Below are 20,713 nucleotides of genomic sequence, written 5' to 3'. Positions count from 1 at the left end.
ATATACACATATACACATGAAATTCTTGCTTATCTATATGATATAGTTTATACTCAATGTGTTTGTTATGTGCATCTTATAAAACTATTAAGTTTTAAAGAATAGGGTTTATATTTTATATATCCCAAAATCTCTTTTGTCAAAATCAAATGGGTGGTGTTTCAAACACAAATTCAGTGGTCCTGAACTGAATAATTTTATCATACTATTTCCTTCAAGTTAAATATAAAACAGTCTTTGTCCATTTTAGCAGTGTAAATTCTCTCAATTCAACACTATTTCATGTATACCAGAATTCTACATATTCTGAAAGGATCTGAAATGGTTAAGTGCTATGTTGAGATCCTTTAGCAACATTTTCCATCCATCGTGTACTTTATCATTTGGATTGTGTTTCTGCATCTACTCTGACTCCTGGCTTTATTCATTTTGTGCTCAGCACAGTCCAATGGTAATGACACGTGGTCGACAAATATTTGCTAGAAGAAAAGAATCCTCATTGCCCAGAAGCCCCGCCCTCTTTGCTTTTCCACCCTTTACCTATTATAAGGTTCAGATGGCATTATGACAACACAGTATATCCAATGAACACATTAAACCATCCAGCTTAATATATTTTGGCCACTGTGTACATCACCCCGAAGAATGTTTCTAGCACTCTAAAAAAAATGTCTCTATTCTACCCCCCCCCAGGTATTCTTCCTGTGGGATTAGTCTTGAGCCCAACACTCACTGCTCTGCTTCCCACTGATACAATTTTTCTATTGTAGATCATAGACTCTCCTTCCCTTCCTTCACTCAGTACATATTTTTAATTGATGCTAAATTGTGGCATGATTCTCTGGTGTGTTTCTTTTCGTCTCTGATGACCCTTATTAGATTATATTCAGTGTACATTTATTCAGTCACATATAAGTGGACCAACATTGGGTTCATCTCCAATGTGGTACAATGTTGAAACAGTTTCTAGCATCATTCATGTAAAAATATTTGTTTGGGGTGAAGTCACTCTACCTGTTGAATATATAATTGAATTGAATTTCTGGATAAGCATATGACTACTTTAACAAGAAACTTCCAAGACATAGTTCACAAGAATACTTTCACCACTCTAATGCTTAAGTAAGAAAGAAAATTCAGGAAACACACACGATAAGACATAAGTTCATTCAAACTGTCTCCATGCCTACACAGTCTTTGCATTCACTAGTCCCTTTACCTCAAACAGTGAACCGTGCCCTAGTTTATTGACACAGAAAGATAAATTTGTCTCCTTTTCCTATTACCTTACACTTACATCTGGTCTCATAGGTGTAAATGAAGCTGGATCCTTTTATAGTTCTGGTTTGCAAGTGATTGCTGAATTTCACTTTAGGGAGCAATTTTGCTAAAGGAGATGATGGTTTAGAACATGATAATGGGAAAGAAAATTAAGACGATGAAATAAGCACTTGGATTGATCTTCGGGGCCCCAGTTCTCTCCATCAGAGAAGGAGACATAATAAAAATGCTATCCAGCTCTTGTCATGTCATGTGAATTAAGACTTAGGAGTTTCTTAGTGGAAAACATTTTATAACTGGTAACATTTTTCAGTGAATTCATTGAAATGCCATCTTCTAAGAAATCCATTTCAAAAAGAATTGTACAGACTGGAAATTACCGGGGTAAATTGGAGAGAAATGTTTCTTCGAGTCAAAAACTTCACTTGTATTTTAGCTTCTTGAGAAGTGCACATAGCTTCACTCTGGAGTGCTTTTCCTTGAAGGGGGAGTGCAGAGAGGTCTCACCATTGAGATCTGCAAGCAGTGCATGCCAGGGAGCAGGGGTGCCATCCCAGGGACCTTTGACATGGAAGGGCAGGTTCTATGTACAGAGAGCTAGAGATACTACAGTTACTAGATTAGAAGTTTTATGGCTTAATTTAGAAAGGAAAGTTTACAGACAGTCGTTACACAGGGAAGACTTTGTAAGGTGCAAGTACAGCATAAGATTTTCTAGTCTGTACTTGGTCATTATGTAAGATTTGTAGGAAATTCTCCAAGAGAACATACACTGTGGGCAGAAGCAGGCTTCCCTCTATGAATACTTCTTTCTGCCTTCCAGCTTTTCTTTGAGTCAGAGTCTATGTAGCCTTTGGTGAACCTGATAAACATGAAATAGTCAAAGATGGCCCTCAACTCACAGCAGTCCTTTTACCTCAAAACTCTCAAGTGCGGGGATTTCATGCATGAATTGCCATTCCTGGTTTTCATGAAAATTGTCAAATGGGCCAAGTGTGTGTCTAAGCTGTGCTTATCCTCTTTGAAGTTCTTCAAAACTGTGCCCTGGCACCTTTGGTTCATGTGGTACCCTTAAAACCATCATTTGCTCTCCAGGCCTGTCACTAATCCATTAAGGACATCAGTGCCTTTCTGGTGATGATGCCACTTTTATGTCTGCCATAAGGAAATATGATGATGTACATTTGCCTGTAGCATTTTCAGCTGTTCATATGAATAGCAAGAATTAACAAACATCAAAATGTCACATATGTGTGTGTGTGTGTGTGTGTGTGTGTGTGTGTGTGTGTAATTGTATATGTATGCCTGTATGCCTGAACAGGTTGTTTGATCCTTTTTAGCTAGAGTTACAGGTAGTGATGGGCTGCCCAGTGTTGACACTGGAAGCTGAACTATGAGAAGTCTTCAAGGGTAGCAAATGCTTTCAATGACTGGGTCATCTCCTCTGACCCAAGCCTGAATTTTATTGGCTATAAAAAGAAACAAAAATACACCAATTTTTTTCCTTCTTTTTTCTTTTTTTCTTTTTTAGGAAACAAGGGTAGGATATGTTTATTTAAGGCAAATAGATGTTACTAAAGTCCAGAAACTAAGGATCATATTGAAAGAGGGAACATGACCTTTTATAGACAAAGGAGAAAGTCACAAATCTATATATCCAACAAATCCATGGAAGTGGTCCTTAGGTGAACTGTAGCAAAGGACAGATTCTGTGGTTTTCAGATGTCATCTTATAGTTTTCTTAGCCTTGGGGGTTTATTAAGGCTAGAAATCTTCCCAACTTAGTGAGAGGTTTAGCGCACTGTGGAATGTTAGGTTGAATGCATTAGTTAAGGTTTATGACAATTAGCAGGCATAACACAACCTAACACAATTTTGGGATTAGGTGCTATATATACAATTTTTTTTTTAAATTATTTCCATTGCCATTGCCAAAACACATGTGTTTTAGTTTCAAGGAAACTGAAGATCTTTTTGTTTTATTTCTGTTGGTTCTGATATTATTAGCTTTTTGCCTTAGTCAGGGCTTCTATTCCTGCACAAACATCATGACTAAGAAGCAGGTTGGGAGGAAAGGGTTTATTCAGCTTACACTTCCGCATTGTTGTTCATCATCAAAGGAAGTCAGGACTGGAACTCAAACAGGTCAGGAAGCATGAGCTGATGCGGAGACCATGGAGGGATGTTCCTTACTGGCTTGCTTCCCCTGGCTTGCTCAACCTGTTATCTTATAGAACCAAAGACTACCAGCCCAGGCATGGCACCACCTACAATGGGCCCTCCCCGCTTGATCACTAATTGAGAAAATGCCTTATAGCTGGATCTCATGGAGGCATTTTCTCACCTGAAGCTCCTTTCTCTGTGCTAACTCCAGCCTGTGTCAAGTTAACACATGAAACCAGTCAGTACAATTCTTTCTAACATAAAATAGTACCTATTCCTATTTTGGAAGTGGTAGGAGAAATTATTAGAAAATACGTAAATAAGACTTGAAAACCTGGTTCATTAGGAAAGTCAAAGCTATCAAAATGTTATCAGAAAAATGAGAACATTAGGCACAAAAAAAAATGCATAGTATTTTTTTGCATTTTTATTTGATATATTTTGTATTTACATTTCAAATGATTTCCCCTTTCCTGGCTCCCCATTCCCCGAAAGTCACATAAGCCCTGTTCCCTCCACCTGTTCCCCCATCCCCTCCTTCCCACTTCCCTGTTCTGGTTTTGCCCTATACTGCTGCACTGAGCATTTCCAGAACCAGGGGTCACTCCTCCGTTCTTCTTGTACCTCATTTGATGTGTGGATCATGACTTGGGTAATCCAAGTTTCTAGGCTAATATCCACTTATCAGTGAGTGCATACCATGATTGATCTATTGAGACTGGTGAGATCTTTTGAACTCACTTAGTATGATGTTCTCCAGCTCCATCCATTTGTCTAAGAATTTCATGAATTCATGGTTTCTAATGGCTGAATAGTACTCCATTGTGTATATGTACCACATTTTTTTTTTTTGCATCCATTCCTCTGTTGAGGGACACCTGGGTTCTTTCCAGCTTCTGGATATTATAAATAGGGCTGCTATGAACATAGTAGAACATGTATCCTTATTACATGCTAGAGAATCCTCTGGGTATATGCCCAGAAGTGGTATAGCAGGGTTCTCCAGAAGTGACAAGCCCAATTTTCTGAGGAACCGCCAGACTGATTTCCAGAGTGGTTGTAATAATTTGCAACCCCACCAGCAGTGGAGGAGTGTTCCTTTCTCCACATCCTCGCCATCACCTGTTTTCTCCTGAGTTTTTGATCTTGGCCCTTCTGATTGGTGTGAAATTTCAGGGTTGTTTTGATTTACATTTCCCTAATGACTAATGATGTTGAACATTTTTTAGGATGCTTCTCAGCCATCCGAAGTTCTTCAGGTAAAATTTCATATCAAAAGTGTAAAGAAATAAGCAAAGTATGACCAGTTACTTAAGTCCACAAAATAGATAACATTTGATGATGTTATTAATCTTGGGATTTTTGCTCTTTTGTATTAGAATATTTGCACAATAATGTTGGACAGAAATGTCTTAAAATTTCTCAAGAATTTAATTCAGATTTTAGCTATGATGATTACTGCTAGCTGGCTTGGGTAGAGTTAAAAATTAAAAGACAAGTGTATGGAAATATATACATTAACATCACAGAACATTAAGAAGATCAAATTATGCTATCTTAAAATACAGAAAGATGATTCAATGCAGTCACACCTATAAGAGAACTGTATATTTTTAGGAAACTAAACAAACTTGAACAAATTCCAAATTTCTAAGTAATGAGTACTAAACTCTTCCTTAAAGGAGTCTACCTGTAGAAACCAAACTGAAAAAAAAATCTCTGGCAAATATTGAGAGTAAATAATAAATACATGGTAGTCAATAGTTTTGAAAGTCTCTTAGAAACACTACCAGGTTATTAGTGTTTATTCTATTAGAACCAAATAAGATTTAAAATATGTTTTTGTAATTCATACCAGACTACCTTCTGTATATTAGTCTATTCAAGTGATCTTTAAATAATTGTCAAAATCTACCTTAAAGAGTACTGTCACAGAATACATGCAATTCATACCATGTAGAGTTACTGTCATTTCTAGGCTAAGTCCCATGGAAATTCATAACTTAGAAATGAAAGTCGCAGGGATGCAACCGCCATCACAATACCGATGCAGTGGCCATAAATATTTCATGAACATTGCATGGGCCAGGGCAGATCTCCATTTTCATGAGTTAGAATTTGTACAGCTAAGTCTCCCAATTTTACTATTCATAATGCATAGTGTGCCCCGCAGAGCATTCCATATAGTGCTTTTTAATATTTATGCTTAATGAAGAAATTACTGTTCTGAAAAGTGAACAAGCTATGCCGAAGATTCTTGTTGAAAGTGTTGAGTTTGGTTCAACTGAAATAACAATCAACAGAAATGACCTTGCTGATATATCTCAGCATATGTAGACATACTTTTAGAGCCATGTGGAATGACAAATGAAAGCATGCTAAAACCAAGAAAAAGGCTCCTTTAAAGGTTATAACATTAAAAATTTCATTTATACAAATTCAAAAGGTTAAAATCCCAAAAGCAACTTTTTATAAAAACACACAAAAACATTAATTACAAGTGAGATACTTGCTAACTACTTTAGAGTTTAAATGTGTCTGTATTTTCTGGTTTCTTTTGTATCTAAAAAAAAAAATTTAACTTGCTAAGATAATATTACCAAGTTCAATAATGAATTACTGTTGCATGTTTTAAGGAAATTTATCTAAGCACATTATCAGTGCCTGTCAGAATAAATTTTGCTTTCAACATAATGAATAATAATAAAAAACTATTGAAATCAAAGAAATTACTACCAAAAGTTATTTCAATGGGGAGGCTGGGTGTTCTCTTCTAAATAATACTTGTCCCAGGAGCAAAGAAAAGCTTGAAAAACCGTAGAAAATAGGCAGAGGAAAATGTCTATTTCTTGATTTTAAAAAGGAGCATTTTGATATTTTCTTTCTTTTTTGCCATTTGGTTCAATTCTTTCAACGGGAAGAGTGTTGAAAACCTCTTATCTTGGTAACACTTAGAAAAGCAAGCTAATGTCATTGAGGAGCTGATGTGCAAACCAGGGCTGATAATCCATTTTAGCATATGTATAAATTGCATTCAAGTGGATGATTAAGTCACAGAGATGCTTTTGAATACACTTCAACAAGAGATAGTCTTCTCTAGTGAAAATAATAGACTTCACACTGGTTACCATTCACCAGTTCAAATATTTTTTTTAGGCTTCCCACCAAGGAAGATACTAAAAATTCTATCATGTTTCCTAAACTTACAACCATACATTTATATTGTGTTCCTGATACTATTTAACTGAAAATGATACAATTTTCCCCCATTTGCTTCTTCATAATTTTATTTTCCAAAGACTCGATTGAGAAATTTAACCTTTCCAGAATGCATTTGGACTACCATGTAGTGAATGAAGCTTTGAGAAGGAAATCTGAGAAGTGTATTGGGCAGTTTCTGGTCAACTGTACTTGTCTTGCACATGCCCAGCTTTGATATTGTTTCGAGACGCATTTTGATCACAATTTGTTAATTAGGTTCTATTTTTAACTGACCTATTTGAACAGGATCCAGAACTGGTGAGGAACATCTGTCGCTGGGTTCGACAAGCTGTTCGGGTTCCATTTTTTGCCAAGTTGACCCCAAATGTCACTGATATTGTAAGCATTGCAAGAGCGGCGAAGGAAGGTAAGAGCTAGAATGTTATCAGTTCCCAGTTAGCAATGCTGCCCCAGTAGTATAGCCATGTGGAAGCAGATCCTTTCCACTATATATATATGCATGCCCATATTGATCTTCATATTTTAAGATATGAGAGATATCAGAGGGCTGGAGAGATGGCTCAGCGGTTAAGAGCACTGACTGCTCTTCCGAAGGTCCTGAGTTCAAATCCCAGCAACCACAGGGTGGCTAGCAACCATCTGTAATGAGATCTGATACCCTCTTCTGGTATGTCTGAAGACAGCTACAGTATACTTACATATGATAAATAAATAAATCTTAAAAAAAATAAAAATTGTATTACTTGATTTCATAAATGTATAAGACATATACCTAGTTTTGAAATAAATACAGAATCATATTTTATACATCTTAACACACATGAAATATGAAACTAATCTACAGTCCCAGCAGAGACCTCAAAAGTTAAGGATTTCAGCATGTACCAAATAAGTAACAGTTTTTGCATTTGTCATAAGGTTGAAAACTTTTTTTTAAGCTTCAATATCGATTTAATTAATTATTTACTTTTAGGTAGTACAACATTTGTGTTAAGTTTACAATAACTTAGGGTTTTTTTTAATATACTTATTTATGGTTCACTTTTATTTTTTATATTTTTTATTTAATTTCTAATGATTTCCCCTTTTCTGGACCCCCACTCACCGAAAGTCACATAAGCCCCCTTCCCTCCCCCTGTTCTCCCATCCACCCCTTCCCACTTCCCTGTTCTGGTTTTGCCCTATACTGCTACACCGAGTCTTTCCAGAACGAGGGGCCACTCCCTCATTCTTCTTGTACCTCATTTGATGTGTGGATTATGTTTTGCGTATTCCAATTTTCTAGGCTAATATCCACTTATTAGTGATAAGTGATCTTTTGAGACTGGGTCACCTCACTTAGTATGATGTTCTCCAGCTCCATCAATTTGACTAAAAATTTCATGAATTCATTGTTTCTAACAGTACTCCATTGTGTAGATATACCACATTTTTTTCATCCATTCTTCCATTGAGGTATACCTGGGTTCTTTCCAGCTTCTGGCAATTATAAATAGGGCTGCTATGAACATAGTGGAGCACGTATCCTTATTACATGCTGGGGAATCCTCTGGGTATATGCCCAGGAGTGGTATAGCAGGATCCTCTGGAAGTGAAGTGCACAGTTTTCTGAGGAACTGCCAGACTGATTTCCAGAGTGGTTGTACCAATTTACAACCCCACCAGCAGTGGAGGAGTGTTCCTCTTTTTCCACATCCTGGCCAACGCCTGGTGTCTCCTGAGTTTTTAATCTTAGCCATTCTGACTGGTATAAGGTGAAATCTCAGGGTTGTTTTGATTTGCATTTCCCTAATGACTAATGAAGTTGAGCATTTTCAAGATGCTATAAAGTTGACAACTTACAGCCATGTTCACAATGAAATTATTTATGTGACCCCTGCATTTCTTAAAACGAAGCCTAATCAATGTCTTACACACCTTCACAATAAACATCTGTTGAATCAGTCATCACAAATTCAGTAGAAAACTTCACCAATTGGACTTACCTTCATTCCACGGTAATGGTACCTTGACTTGCAAAGATACTGCAAATCACCCAGAAATTCACACTGGCTGGAAAAACCTTTTCATTGAAACACCCATCTAATGATTAAGAGACTGAAACCATGGTAATTAAAACTTTGAAAAGAAATCTAACATTTAAGCCTAACTGGAACAGTGAGACGAATGCAGACGCTGGAGGGTAAGAAAGTCAGGCTTTCATGGGCCTGAATGGGTTTCAACCATCCTTTTTCCAAGATCTAAAGACAGTATTCATGTTTTTCATAGGTGGTGCAGATGGCGTTACAGCCACCAACACAGTCTCAGGCTTGATGGGACTAAAAGCTGATGGTACACCCTGGCCTGCTGTGGGCCTTGGAAAGAGGACTACGTATGGAGGGGTATCAGGTGGGTTTGACTTTTTCTTCACATTCTTCTTCCTTGGACATAGCTAGACGTCAAGACATTAGACTCACTAAAGAGTGTCACATGTTTTATGATCTTAGATTCTCACATGACTCATAACTGATAACTATTCCTAACTGATATGGTAGGACAAATTAGCTACGAGGCTCTAGTCACTACTGGATGAGAGGGGTGAGTACCAGAGAAGGACCAGGCTTCCTCCCTCCTCCTGCTTTCCTCAGAGTTTCTTGATAACATGGCTACATTGCTCCTTATTATTAAAAGCTGGCACCACAGGCTTTTGAGAGAAAAAAGTTCCTTTTGATAATCTTAAATCAGTTTCTATCCTTCCTGGACTCTTAATATCATCTGTTATATTTAAAACAACTCAGAAAAAACCATTAAAGCACAGTGTTTAGCTTCAGCTGATGAGAGAGTGGACTGATCTCACACTTCTGCATATATTTTTTTCTCATCCTCTTCCACTTGAATTTGAAAAAATAAGAGAGAGAACTTTACTTCCAAGGTCCCTTCTGGTCTTGCTGCCCTCCACACTCGGTTGCTGTGACAACATGAACTCGGCCTTGCAGAGACAATGCTGCAAGGTTCTTGACTGTACTGATATAGGGATTAGTTTCCTTGGTGATCGAGAAATTGGTAAATATAGATAAAATAATGGTGTCCCACTGTTCAAGAAAGGCATTGCTGAATCATAGCAAAAGACACTTTCAGAAGTGGCAGGATTGGCAACCAAAGCCTTTCCTATGCTGAAAGAAGGGTATGCAAGGGTAGTGAATATCCGTGAGCCAAAGTAAAATTACAAGGACATGGGATATATTATGCTTTTAGTTGAGTGCTTGAGTCACCATATCTGAGGGAGGAGGACGGACAAACAGCTCCTGCTTCGCCCCTGTATTATCAAACAGTATTACTGTAATGTGGAACAGCACAGGCTGTGTTAGCAGGGGCCCTGTAAAGAGTCAAGAGACTCTAGAGTTGGGCTTTAACGTATGCCACATTTTCTGTCAGCTCATTTCAATTTTTCTTCCAGCCTGTCATGTTGACAGCAAGAGAATAAAGGAGGTCACAGAGGGTGCTGGGCATTAAAAATTAATAAAAGAACTATTGAGGTAGTATTTTATATAAGTAACACCATTCACGTTTTCTCATTTAAGCTGCAATTTCTGAATACTTTCCCCTGCTATAACTCAGTCTAATAAAACTATGAAATTACCACATTAGAAAGAGTCTTTCATGTTTCAGTCTTTAAGCATACATACACTGAACACAAGCTGTACCTCAGGGCCTGTTAGCATTTTCAGGAAACTCCATTTCTGAGATTTATAAATACGTATATAAATATTCACTTGGGCTATAAGCTCAGCTAAGCTGTGCTTGGAACTCTCATTTTAAACAAAATGTCCCTCACATTTTTAAAGGGGCTGTCCCTCATATCTAATAGATTCTATATTAAATTCTTCCATACTACCCAATCTGTTTTGAAAATAGCCATTTTCCATATGGACAAAACGAATACAGTCTTTCTCTGTTAAAGAAATGCTTGCTAGAGTTTAAAAGAAATAGGACGAGAAAGGCAGCTTAAACTGGTAATGATAAAATGTTCTATGGCAGAAGAAAGTGCTATAACAACGTATCTTCAGTGCGCATCATACAAACCCTAGCCTTGTAAAACTGCTTTCAAGTTCGAGCTAAGTTCTTTCGTTGCTCTGTTCGATATAGTTGTCAAGAATTCAAAGCAGAATGTAGAAAACAAAACCAAATATGCTGGATATTTTTATAAGATTAACACCAATAGCATATGCTCTAAGATCAAGAATTGACAAATGGGACCTCATAAAATTACAAGGTTTCTGTAAGGCAAAGGACACTATCAAAGGGACAAATTGGCATCCGACAAATTGGGAAAAGATCTTCACCAACCCTACATCAGACAGAGGGCTAATATCCAATATATATAAAGAACTCAAGAAGTTAGACCCAGAGAAGCAAATAACCCTACTTAAAAAATGGGGTACAGAGCTCAACAAAGAATTTTCACCTGAAGAACTTTGGATGGCAGAGAAGCATCTTAAAAATGCTCAACTTCATTAGTCATTAGGGAAATGCAAAGCAAAACAACCCTGAGATTTCACCTTATACCAGTCAGAATGGCTAAGATTAAAAACTCAGGAGACACCAGGCGTTGGCCAGGATGTGGAGAAAGAGGAACACTCCTCCACTGCTGGTGGGGTTGCAAATTAGTACAACCACTCTGGAAATCAGTCTGGCAGTTCCTCAGAAAACGGGGCATGTCACTTCCAGAGGATCCTGCTATACCACTCCTGGGCATATGCCCAGAGGATTCCCCAGCATGTAATAAGGATACGCGCTTCACTATGTTCATAGCAGCCCTATTTATAATAGCCAGAAACTGGAAAGAACTCTGGTATCCCTCAATAGAAGAATGGATACAAAAAATGTGGTATATATATACAATGGAGTACTATTCAGCCATTAGAAACAATGAATTCATGAAATTCTTAGACAAATGAATGGAGCTGGAGATCATCAAACTAAGTGAGGTGACCCAGTCTCAAAAGATCAATCATGGTATGCACTCACTAATAAGTGGATATTAGCCTAGAAAGTTGGAATACCCAAAACATAATCCACACATCAAATGAGGTACAAGAAGGACAGGGGAGTGGCCCCTGGTTCTGGAAAGACTCAATGTAGCAGTATAGGGCAAAACCAGAACAGTGAAGTGGGAAGGGGTGGATGGGAGAACAGGGGGAGGGAAGGGGGCTTATGTAACTTTCGGGGAGTGGGGAGCCAGAAAAGGGGAAATCATTTGAAATGTAAATAAAAGTATATCGAATAATAAAAAAAGAAAAGAACAATGGCGCCACACGTGGCTTGTATCTTTCTGGAGGTTTTCTCAGAACACCAAAGTGTCAATTTTTGCAACATTTGACTTGAAGGTTTACCAAGAAAGGCTGAAAAATAGTTTGAAGTGACCACCTAGCAGCACACACCTATATGGCCAGAGAAGGGGGCTTTCTATATATTATCCAGTTCCTTATTCAAGCTCTATATTTTGTTCCAAATATTTCTGGAATTGGAAATAGAAGTTATGTATTGCTAAAAATATTATTTTAAAAAAATCTAGCTGGTATAATTCAAATTTCTTCTTTAATTTTTTTAATGCTTTATTTATTTATTATGTGGATGTATAGCTAAGTGTGGATTTATTCAAGGGAGTGCAGGTGCCTGAAGAGATTACAAAAGGTCATTTGATCCCTGGAAGTGGATTTACCATGGTTGGGAGCTTCCAGATATGGGTGCTAGGAACCACTCAAGTCCTCTAGAAGAGCAACATAGGTGTAGTCACCTATCTTTCTCGGTCATAGTAAAGTAGTCTAATTTTTTAATTATTATTTTGAGAATTTTGTACAATGTGTTTTAATCATATTTATTCCCACCCCCAACAATCCACCCAACATTTTGTTTTTTTTTTTTTAAAAACGTTATCTACATTTATTCTTTCTAGATTAAAAATTCTTCAAAGTACAGTCTTCCACTAGATCATGGTCTACTTACCAGGGTCTCTACTCTTAGAGGAAATCTCTCTCTCTCTCTCTCTCTCTCTCTCTCTCTCTCTCACTACCCCAGCAACTTATAATTGCCCATAGCTCCTGGGCCAGGGGTAAGGTTTCTTGCCATGCAGCCTCTTTGTGCTGGAATTTGATCTGCCTGAGGCTTGCATATATTTCCAGCATGCTTTTGTAACCATTGCAAATGCATGTTTGCAGCTGCCTTTCTATGTCAAGAAGACCCTGTTTCCTTATAATTGTTAACTACTGCCTCTGGCTCTTAAACCCTTTCTTCAGTGATCCCTGAGTCCTGGGATTAGGGGCTATAGTATGTTCCATTTAAGGAACAAAGGGCAGTAATGCCCATTGGGAAGATAGACTCAGCTAAGGAATGTCAATCAAATTGAGTTGTTTCTCACCTAACTATTCTGGGTTTTAAAGCACTGTTTTTCAAATATTGTTTTAAAATCATGTATGAGCTATAGAATTAAGTTTACTGATGGTAATCAACATAGTTTAACATTTGATTTTTGATTATGTGTGGGTGCATGAGGCTGTGTACTTGAGTGTAGTAGCTATAGAACTTTTCAAGATCGAAGATCCTTGAAGTTGGAATTGCAGGCATTTCTGAACCTCCAGACATGGGTGCTGAGAACTGAACCTGGGTCCTCTGCAAAGGCAATATGTGCTCTTAATTTCTCTGACCCTTGCAATTGACAGTTTAAAAAAATATGGGGCAAATTATGCAATTTTTGAGTAGTGCTATGATAAGTGTTATTTGGTGTATTTCTTTCTTAAATTTACGTGTATGATAAATCTATATACATCATGTTATGAAATGTTTTTATTGTGGCTCATCTCAAATTCCTTTGACGTTATAATGTTCAGACAAAGGTACATATCTTAATTAAAGGAAGTCAGGAGGCCTGTAATTTAGATAATCTCTTCTTGTTGCCATTTAAAATATATTAGGAAAGGAATTTTGTACTCCATTCTGGGAACCTGTTCTTAGCTTTGCTATTTTAAAACCGTCATGTTTTCCAAACCTATCTGTAGATGAGTGGAATCAGAACATAGATGGGGCTCAAGGACATGATCTAAACTCATAAAGGGATGACTTAATAAACAGAAAGTCAATCATGAAAGAAGCACTCAACAATACTCATGCTTGTAGGAGGGGTATTAGTTAATATTAAAGGCTGGACTGTAGGATAGGTGATTAAACAGTGAGAATGAAATCAGAAGAGGTCATGTTTAATATGCATAGGAAATATTTTCTCTCAAAACTAGGATAACTAAGCTCCATGACTTATAAGTGTTTCTGTTTAAATCATTGACATAAGTGAATGAGAAGGCTCATAGAGAAAAAGGCATTTGTCCAGAAACCACATGGTAGAATGGAGATCCCACACATGTATGTAGTAGGATTCAAGTTCTGCCCCTATATGCACCATAAATAAATAAGTGTAAAAATAAATAATTGATTGTAAACACTATTTATTCTCTAAATTTCTCTAGACAGAATAGAAAATACTCTTAAGTTGTTATCAAGTAATGTTCTTATTTCTATAAGCAGAAATGTTTCTATATCACACAGCTAATTCATATATTACCACACCAGGTGCTAGATGTATGAAGATTAGAGAACAACTTGAAGAAGTCAGTTCTCTTTCACCATACAGATCTCAGAGATTGCAATCCAGCACCCATACCTTTCCCTACTCTGACCATCTCACCAGTCCAAGACATTGAATATTAACTTCATGTTGAATATAAAACTTACACTGGTTTTAAAAATAGTTACTGAGGCCAAAATATTGGGTTGACATAACTTAGCAGAACCAACGCTGTCACTGGACACTTCATAAATACAAATCCAATGTGACCCAATTTCATCACAAACTTAAGCTTATTATGATGGCCTGCTGGTACCTATTTGTGTAAATCTGGAAAGACGGTAAAACATACAAAAGATTGGAAACTCAAAAGTTTTCATTACACTTTTCTTTAAGTAACTATTTTCAAACATGCAAGATACTACTGATTTTGGCAGATCACTTTAAGATCTTATATTACATAGCACAATTACCTCATAAAATACAGTGTTGGTATTTTTCATTAGGAAGTAATCATTAAAGGGTTGGCTTTTTTTAAATGTATCAATCACATGATTATCGATGCATAAAAGCCTTAGAGAAACATGCCTACTATCTGTCATAGAATTTAAACTATCTATTGTAGCTGTCTTTATCAATAAGTGCTAAAATTTTAACACTGAAATGTTTAAAATAATTTAATAGGCAATGGTAAAATTTAAGAAACAATGTGCTGATAAATCATGCAACTAGGAATCATTTAAAAGAGAGCATTCCATTGCATTTTCAACTTTACCCTTACTCCCGTTTCATGTATATACTAAAGCAAATATAAGAATTAAGTTCTGTTATTTCCTTGTGTAAAACTTTCTTAGATTATGGAAAGTTTAACATGTCAAATTACAAAGACCGTTTTAGGTAAACATATATGAGGTGTATTTGCAGAACAGTCCAAAATAGGCATATCAAATAAAGGTGCTGAATTACAATATTCATTATAAAAATCACTTTGGTCCAGAGAAAATCACCACTAGAGATCTGCTCGTTTGAATAATGCTTACTTGAAAATACTCATCTTCTGACTGACAGGAGTCCCCCTTTCATTGTACTTCCATTGCTGGAGCTCACATGCCTCACTGTTTAGCTGCCACCGCTCTGTGCAGGAGATCAGAACCCTAATAATAGATTTTTTGACAGTGAGAGTGCCTGCTACCTGTCCTACACAAATCCTCACTGTTCATGTTTGCGTCATGGCAACAAAGCAGAGAGAGGGAAAATGTCAAGTGTTGAGTTTGAGGCACAGCCTTGCCTTGGCTTGACATTCCAGCCGAGGAGCAGTTATGAGATGCATAATTTTTCTTCTGGGACTCAGCTGCCATATCCTTAGATGCTCCCAGCTCATCGACAGACCAGGGCAAGGGTGAAGGCTTACAGCATAGATCAAGGTCTATAGCCTCTCCTTTGGTATTTTAAAATAGCCATTGTCCTGCAGATGAACAATGAAACAGTATGTAAGAGTCAACAAAACCACATATCCTCTGATAATTTGTGTGTGTGTGTGTGTGTGTGTGTGCCTGTGTGTGGACAATTAGGAAAATAAATTAATATTTGCATCGATTCCTGTAATATTTGATTGAGTTTGTAAACTAAAAGAGCCTGATGAGCATATTATGAAAACTTAACTTTGCAGCAATGGTAATGCATTATTAAATTTCTTCCCTTGCATGTGTATGTTTTATCATAAAGAATATGTCAAGCCTGAAATTAATCAAAAAAAGGTTCTATTATGAAAGTGAAGCTAGAGAGTATTGTGTCAATGTCAGAGCTTGAATTTAAATATTCAGAGATTCATGCATATCTACTGCACTAAAATATCAGTGTAGGTACACGTCAGCGGCTGTTTAATTTAGAGCTACACATCTCTGTAAGCCTCCGAAATGGTTCACCATGTCACAGCCTCATACAGAACACCGTACAGTACATTGGATTAATTAATGAATCCTTGCAGAGAACTGAGTTCTCAGTGTGTCAAGATTTCAGTTTTATGTTAAATATTTTCTAAAGGCCAGACCCTGAAATCTCAGGGGCAGTCCCAAGCAGTGAGCTGTGAATTTAACCATAGGCTAACTGCTAATGATAAGGAAAAGAGTCCTGGCCGAGGCAACTGTAATACAGTCATTGGATTAGGCTATCAATCACTCTGTTCCCCAAGGAAACGAGGAAGAAGAAGACCAAATAGTGAAAAGGGAAGTTAGAAAAAGGAAGGCATGACTTGAATAAGATTCCTTACCATCTTTTCCCATGCTTCGTTTAAAAATCCCTGGGCATTGGAGACTGATGGACTCCCTAGTCCTACTACTCCTCTAAGCAGGCACATTTATTTTTTCACAACTATCAAAACACTCTTGCCTCTCTTCATTTGAGAATCTTTAAACCTACTGAAAGCAAATGTCTAAGGATAAAAGAAAATAATAGATTAATCTTTAGTTCTTTGGATTTAAGATTTATATTGCTGATTTTTGTATATAAAGAATTCACTTGATATTAATAAAGGGAAATATTCTTTTATTATGTAAGTGCAGTCACGGTATGCTTATGGGTATTCACCAGGTGACCCAAGAGTGCAGAAAATGGACTTGAGCATATATGGGAGCCCAGAAAGCTTTTTAAAAATACCATTAGTGGCCACCCTACCTAAGGCTTTGGTCCTTTTGTATGAGGAGTTGGGGAGAGACTGGGAGTGTGATGTCCTTGCTGCTGCATTGGGAGAGCATTTTGGAAGAGTAGAAGGAGACAAACTAGTGTTATTAAGCACATTAGTTTGAAGGTCTTTTTATTTCCAAAATAAATGTAAAAGCTATACTCTAAGTTAGAGAATTATGATATTTGATAAATAAATAGTCTTTGCCCATGGTCACGTATCTGAAGCAAATAATCATGAATAGAATCAGAACTAAATCTTCAAAAACAATAGAACACAGAGTTGGGAGTCTCAGAAGAGAAAGGCTTATGCTACACCATTAAATGCTACATGTGAAAAGTCAGCACTTGCTTATGCAAAGAGAATCCAGTCTGTGTGCCTGCGAAGATTATTTATGAATATCAGTAGTCCTTTGAAAAGCAAGCATGTGTGAGAGGCACACAAGAGTAAAAATAAACTCAGATCGGTGAAATACAATGTTTTCTTTTTTTTGTGGAGACACTAATAAACCGAATAATAACTAAGTAGTGCAGTAAAATTGTGTATTTTCTCAATCCCTTAAAAATGTAGAAAAGAGTGTTACAGTTGCTGATCATTGCTCTCAGTGTAGTTATCTTCTGTCATTCCTGTGCAAAGGATGCCATCCCTTTATAAGAAGAGACGCAACCATCAGTGGAGCTAAGCTCCAACATGAAGCCTTCTGTCCTTTAGCATAGTTACAGTGTGCACAGAGAGTCCCACAGAATCAAGTGCATAGTATGCTTGTATTTACAGTCTTCTTTTATACATATACCCTGATGTTTGGCTCTGGTGATTCAGTACCATGTGAATTCCAATATGTCAGTAAGTCATGAAGGATAGGGCATAGAAAACACTTGACAATAGACAGATGATATGTGTTACTCCACATGGAGACTACCAAGATGATGCAGAAGTTATGGAAAGAGTAAACTCAGTATAGAGGACCTGAAAGGATATAGTTACGTCAGCTTATCTCTACCTGGTTAAAGGTTTCAATAGTTAAACTTGACCGAGTGTAGTGGTTTGAATAAAATGACCCCCAAATCTCACTTATATCTTCTTGGTGGAATTGTTTGAGAAGAATTAGGAGCTGTGACCTTGTTGGAGGTTGGTCACTAGAGTGGGAATAGGTGGGCCTTGAAATTTCAAATGACCGTGCCATTTCCAATTACATAGATAATCATTTCTTTAGACTTGGTTTATTTGTGGGATTTGTATATGTGCGTATCGTTCTCTGAGAGAGTAACAATGATATTATTATAAGAACAATAATAGCAGCTTATTAGTTTTATTTGTATTCAACTTTATGATAACCAAGCCCTTCTATATAAATTAATGTGTCTTTTAAAGTAACATGTCTTGAACTTTCAGGAAAAAAATCCTTTCAGGATTTATAAATCTCATGATACATGTCACTCCATGCTGTTGGTAATGTTTACAAATTTTTATTGGCAGATATCTGTTATTAGAAAAGTGCTCAGCACTAAGACCAACTACGTAATCAGAGTACCACCCGTAGAGAAACATCAAGGTGTTTAATGTGATTTTTATTTGTATAGTACATTATTGAATAATTTACATGTCATAATACTGAAATGACCCTATGAGGTTAATAGCACTAGGTCCATTTTGTATACCAAAAACTCCAGATAGTTAATTAAGCAACTCAACAGAGTCTATGTAAACAAAAGTTGTCATAAACTAAGTTCAAACTTAGGTCTGTCTCCAAAGAGAAGCAGACAGATTATCTTTTTTAGTCAATGTCTTCTGACATCTTCTATGGTTACCTTGTGATTTAAATATGGTGTACCCATTGAATTATGATAGGCTACTGGTGCCATTTGGAAATAAATATTTTCAATCTGGGTTTAAAAAGTTATTACTATAGCCTTCTAAACCCTTGATTCCTATATTATTTCATCTATGGGAAAACTGAGTCAACTGAATGAAAGAGTGACAATCCAGACAGTTCATCCCAAGAAGCAAAGATGGAGGCAGCATCCAGTCATTTTTCTTGAAGTATAAGTATGTGAGGTTTTCGTGAAATGAAACATTCATCAATACAGCAATAAATAACTTTATTTTTTACTGACTTGAATGAACTATGGAGTGCTTGCTCCAACCATGCTGTTGAGACAAACTTTGCATGTCATTCTTCATTTCCTTCCCGCAATCCTCAGTCAGTTACAAATCTCCACGTTCCCGGGGCTGTCTTGCTGTCTTTTCCCACAGATCCATCTTTCTCACCAACAGCAGCAGCCTCTCCTTTATAATTTCAACTGAGCTTGCAAAAAGCAGTAGGAAGCAGTTCATATACACTTCCATTTCGTCAGGTGGAGAGAAAGAAAAAGACATTTTGAAGATGGTGAGATGAGGGGTCATGTTAAAACTGAAAAGCCCTTTCCAAAGTGTTAAATACTCAAAAAGGAAAAGAAGGGACCTCCACTACTCTTCACTCCCTGTACCAAATGAAGACAGAAAATGAATCAGTAAACACGGTGAGGCTTTTAGCACACATCTAGTATGATAAATCATGAGACATTTTAATTACTATTAATTAATCAATTTAGGAATAAGTGTGTGGATTAAAAGCAGAGTTCATGTAATGTTCTGGAGACACTCTGACTTAGCACATTGTTGATGGCCAATGTGTATGAATTATGACAGTCTTTATATTAGCATATATTAGTTGTACATAAATGCAGGAAAATGTCACAACAAATTATGTGCCTTTTGCAAGCTGCGGCCATGGCTGCTCCACACTTGTCTTGTCTCTGATGCTTTTTCTAGATCATTGGTTCTCAACATTACTAATGCTATGAACCTTTAATAAAATAAAATTGTTTTAATTACTACTTTGTAACAGTAGTGTGCTGTTGTTATGAATCATAAAGTAAATATCTGGGTTTTCCAGGGGTATTAGACCACCTGAGTGAAGGGGTTGTTTGACCCCAAAAGGATTGTAACCCACAGGCTGAGAACACTCTTCTAGATTAATTTATTCTAGTATGCACCCGTGAGGCTCTTAACATATAGGGTGAAAACATTGAGGAGTGGCTTCTTGTCTTGTTAGCAAAATTATAGAAAATAGTCTATAAAAAAGGTACTAAGATTAATAACTGTTTAAAAAGTATCAGATGATGGATATTACAAATATACCATAATTGATCTAGTAAAACCCTCAGCATTCCTATTAACCTCTGTCCTTCACACACCTCTCATATTAATATGCTGAGAAATAACACAAAGGAAGATTTCAAGGCAGATGTCAAAGGCTTAATGGATCAGATTATTACTATGTTAGATTTTTATTCCTTAGTTCAAACACTTGATCTTTTACTTTTCTCACATTAAAGGGAAATTATAGATTTTAGTATAAAATGTAAATATAAATGAATTGGATGAAAAAACACTTAGAATAGTTTGACCAGTGCTTTAGCCTTAACTCTTGAGCTCCCCAAATTGTATTTGAGTTATAAGGATAGAGTAATTCTTGTGGATTTATGTGTGTGCACACACATATAATGCATATGTGCAAGTCTGTCTTGTGTGTTGTTCCAAATCATTCCCAAAGAGTATTAGTTTTCCCTTTATACATATGTTTTTAGTGGACATTGCCAGAGTCCATAGAGTGATGACAGTCACCTATGTCTTCAAGTATATTAGAGAAGACTGGTCACTGTGCCGTGTTGTTCAGTCCTCTCTTTGGAAAAAAACATCAAGGAAATATAATATGAGGCATACTATCTTCA

At 36.8% G+C, this 20,713-nt stretch overlaps 1 protein-coding gene across 1 annotated transcript in view; it reads left to right on the top strand.

Annotated features, from left to right (window-relative positions):
* Positions 1-20,713, top strand: part of Dpyd (dihydropyrimidine dehydrogenase) — a 900,155-nt gene that overhangs the window by 650,189 nt on the left and 229,253 nt on the right. Inside the window, exons 17-18 of the mRNA XM_052179342.1 lie at positions 6,952-7,072; positions 8,935-9,054. Coding sequence (XP_052035302.1) covers positions 6,952-7,072; positions 8,935-9,054 — 241 coding nt within the window. The remainder of the gene's footprint in view (positions 1-6,951; positions 7,073-8,934; positions 9,055-20,713) is intronic.

Source organism: Apodemus sylvaticus, chromosome 4, assembly GCF_947179515.1.
Source record: "Apodemus sylvaticus chromosome 4, mApoSyl1.1, whole genome shotgun sequence".
Taxonomy (NCBI): Eukaryota; Metazoa; Chordata; class Mammalia; order Rodentia; family Muridae; genus Apodemus; species Apodemus sylvaticus.
This window is presented reverse-complemented; position numbering and strand designations above follow the sequence as displayed.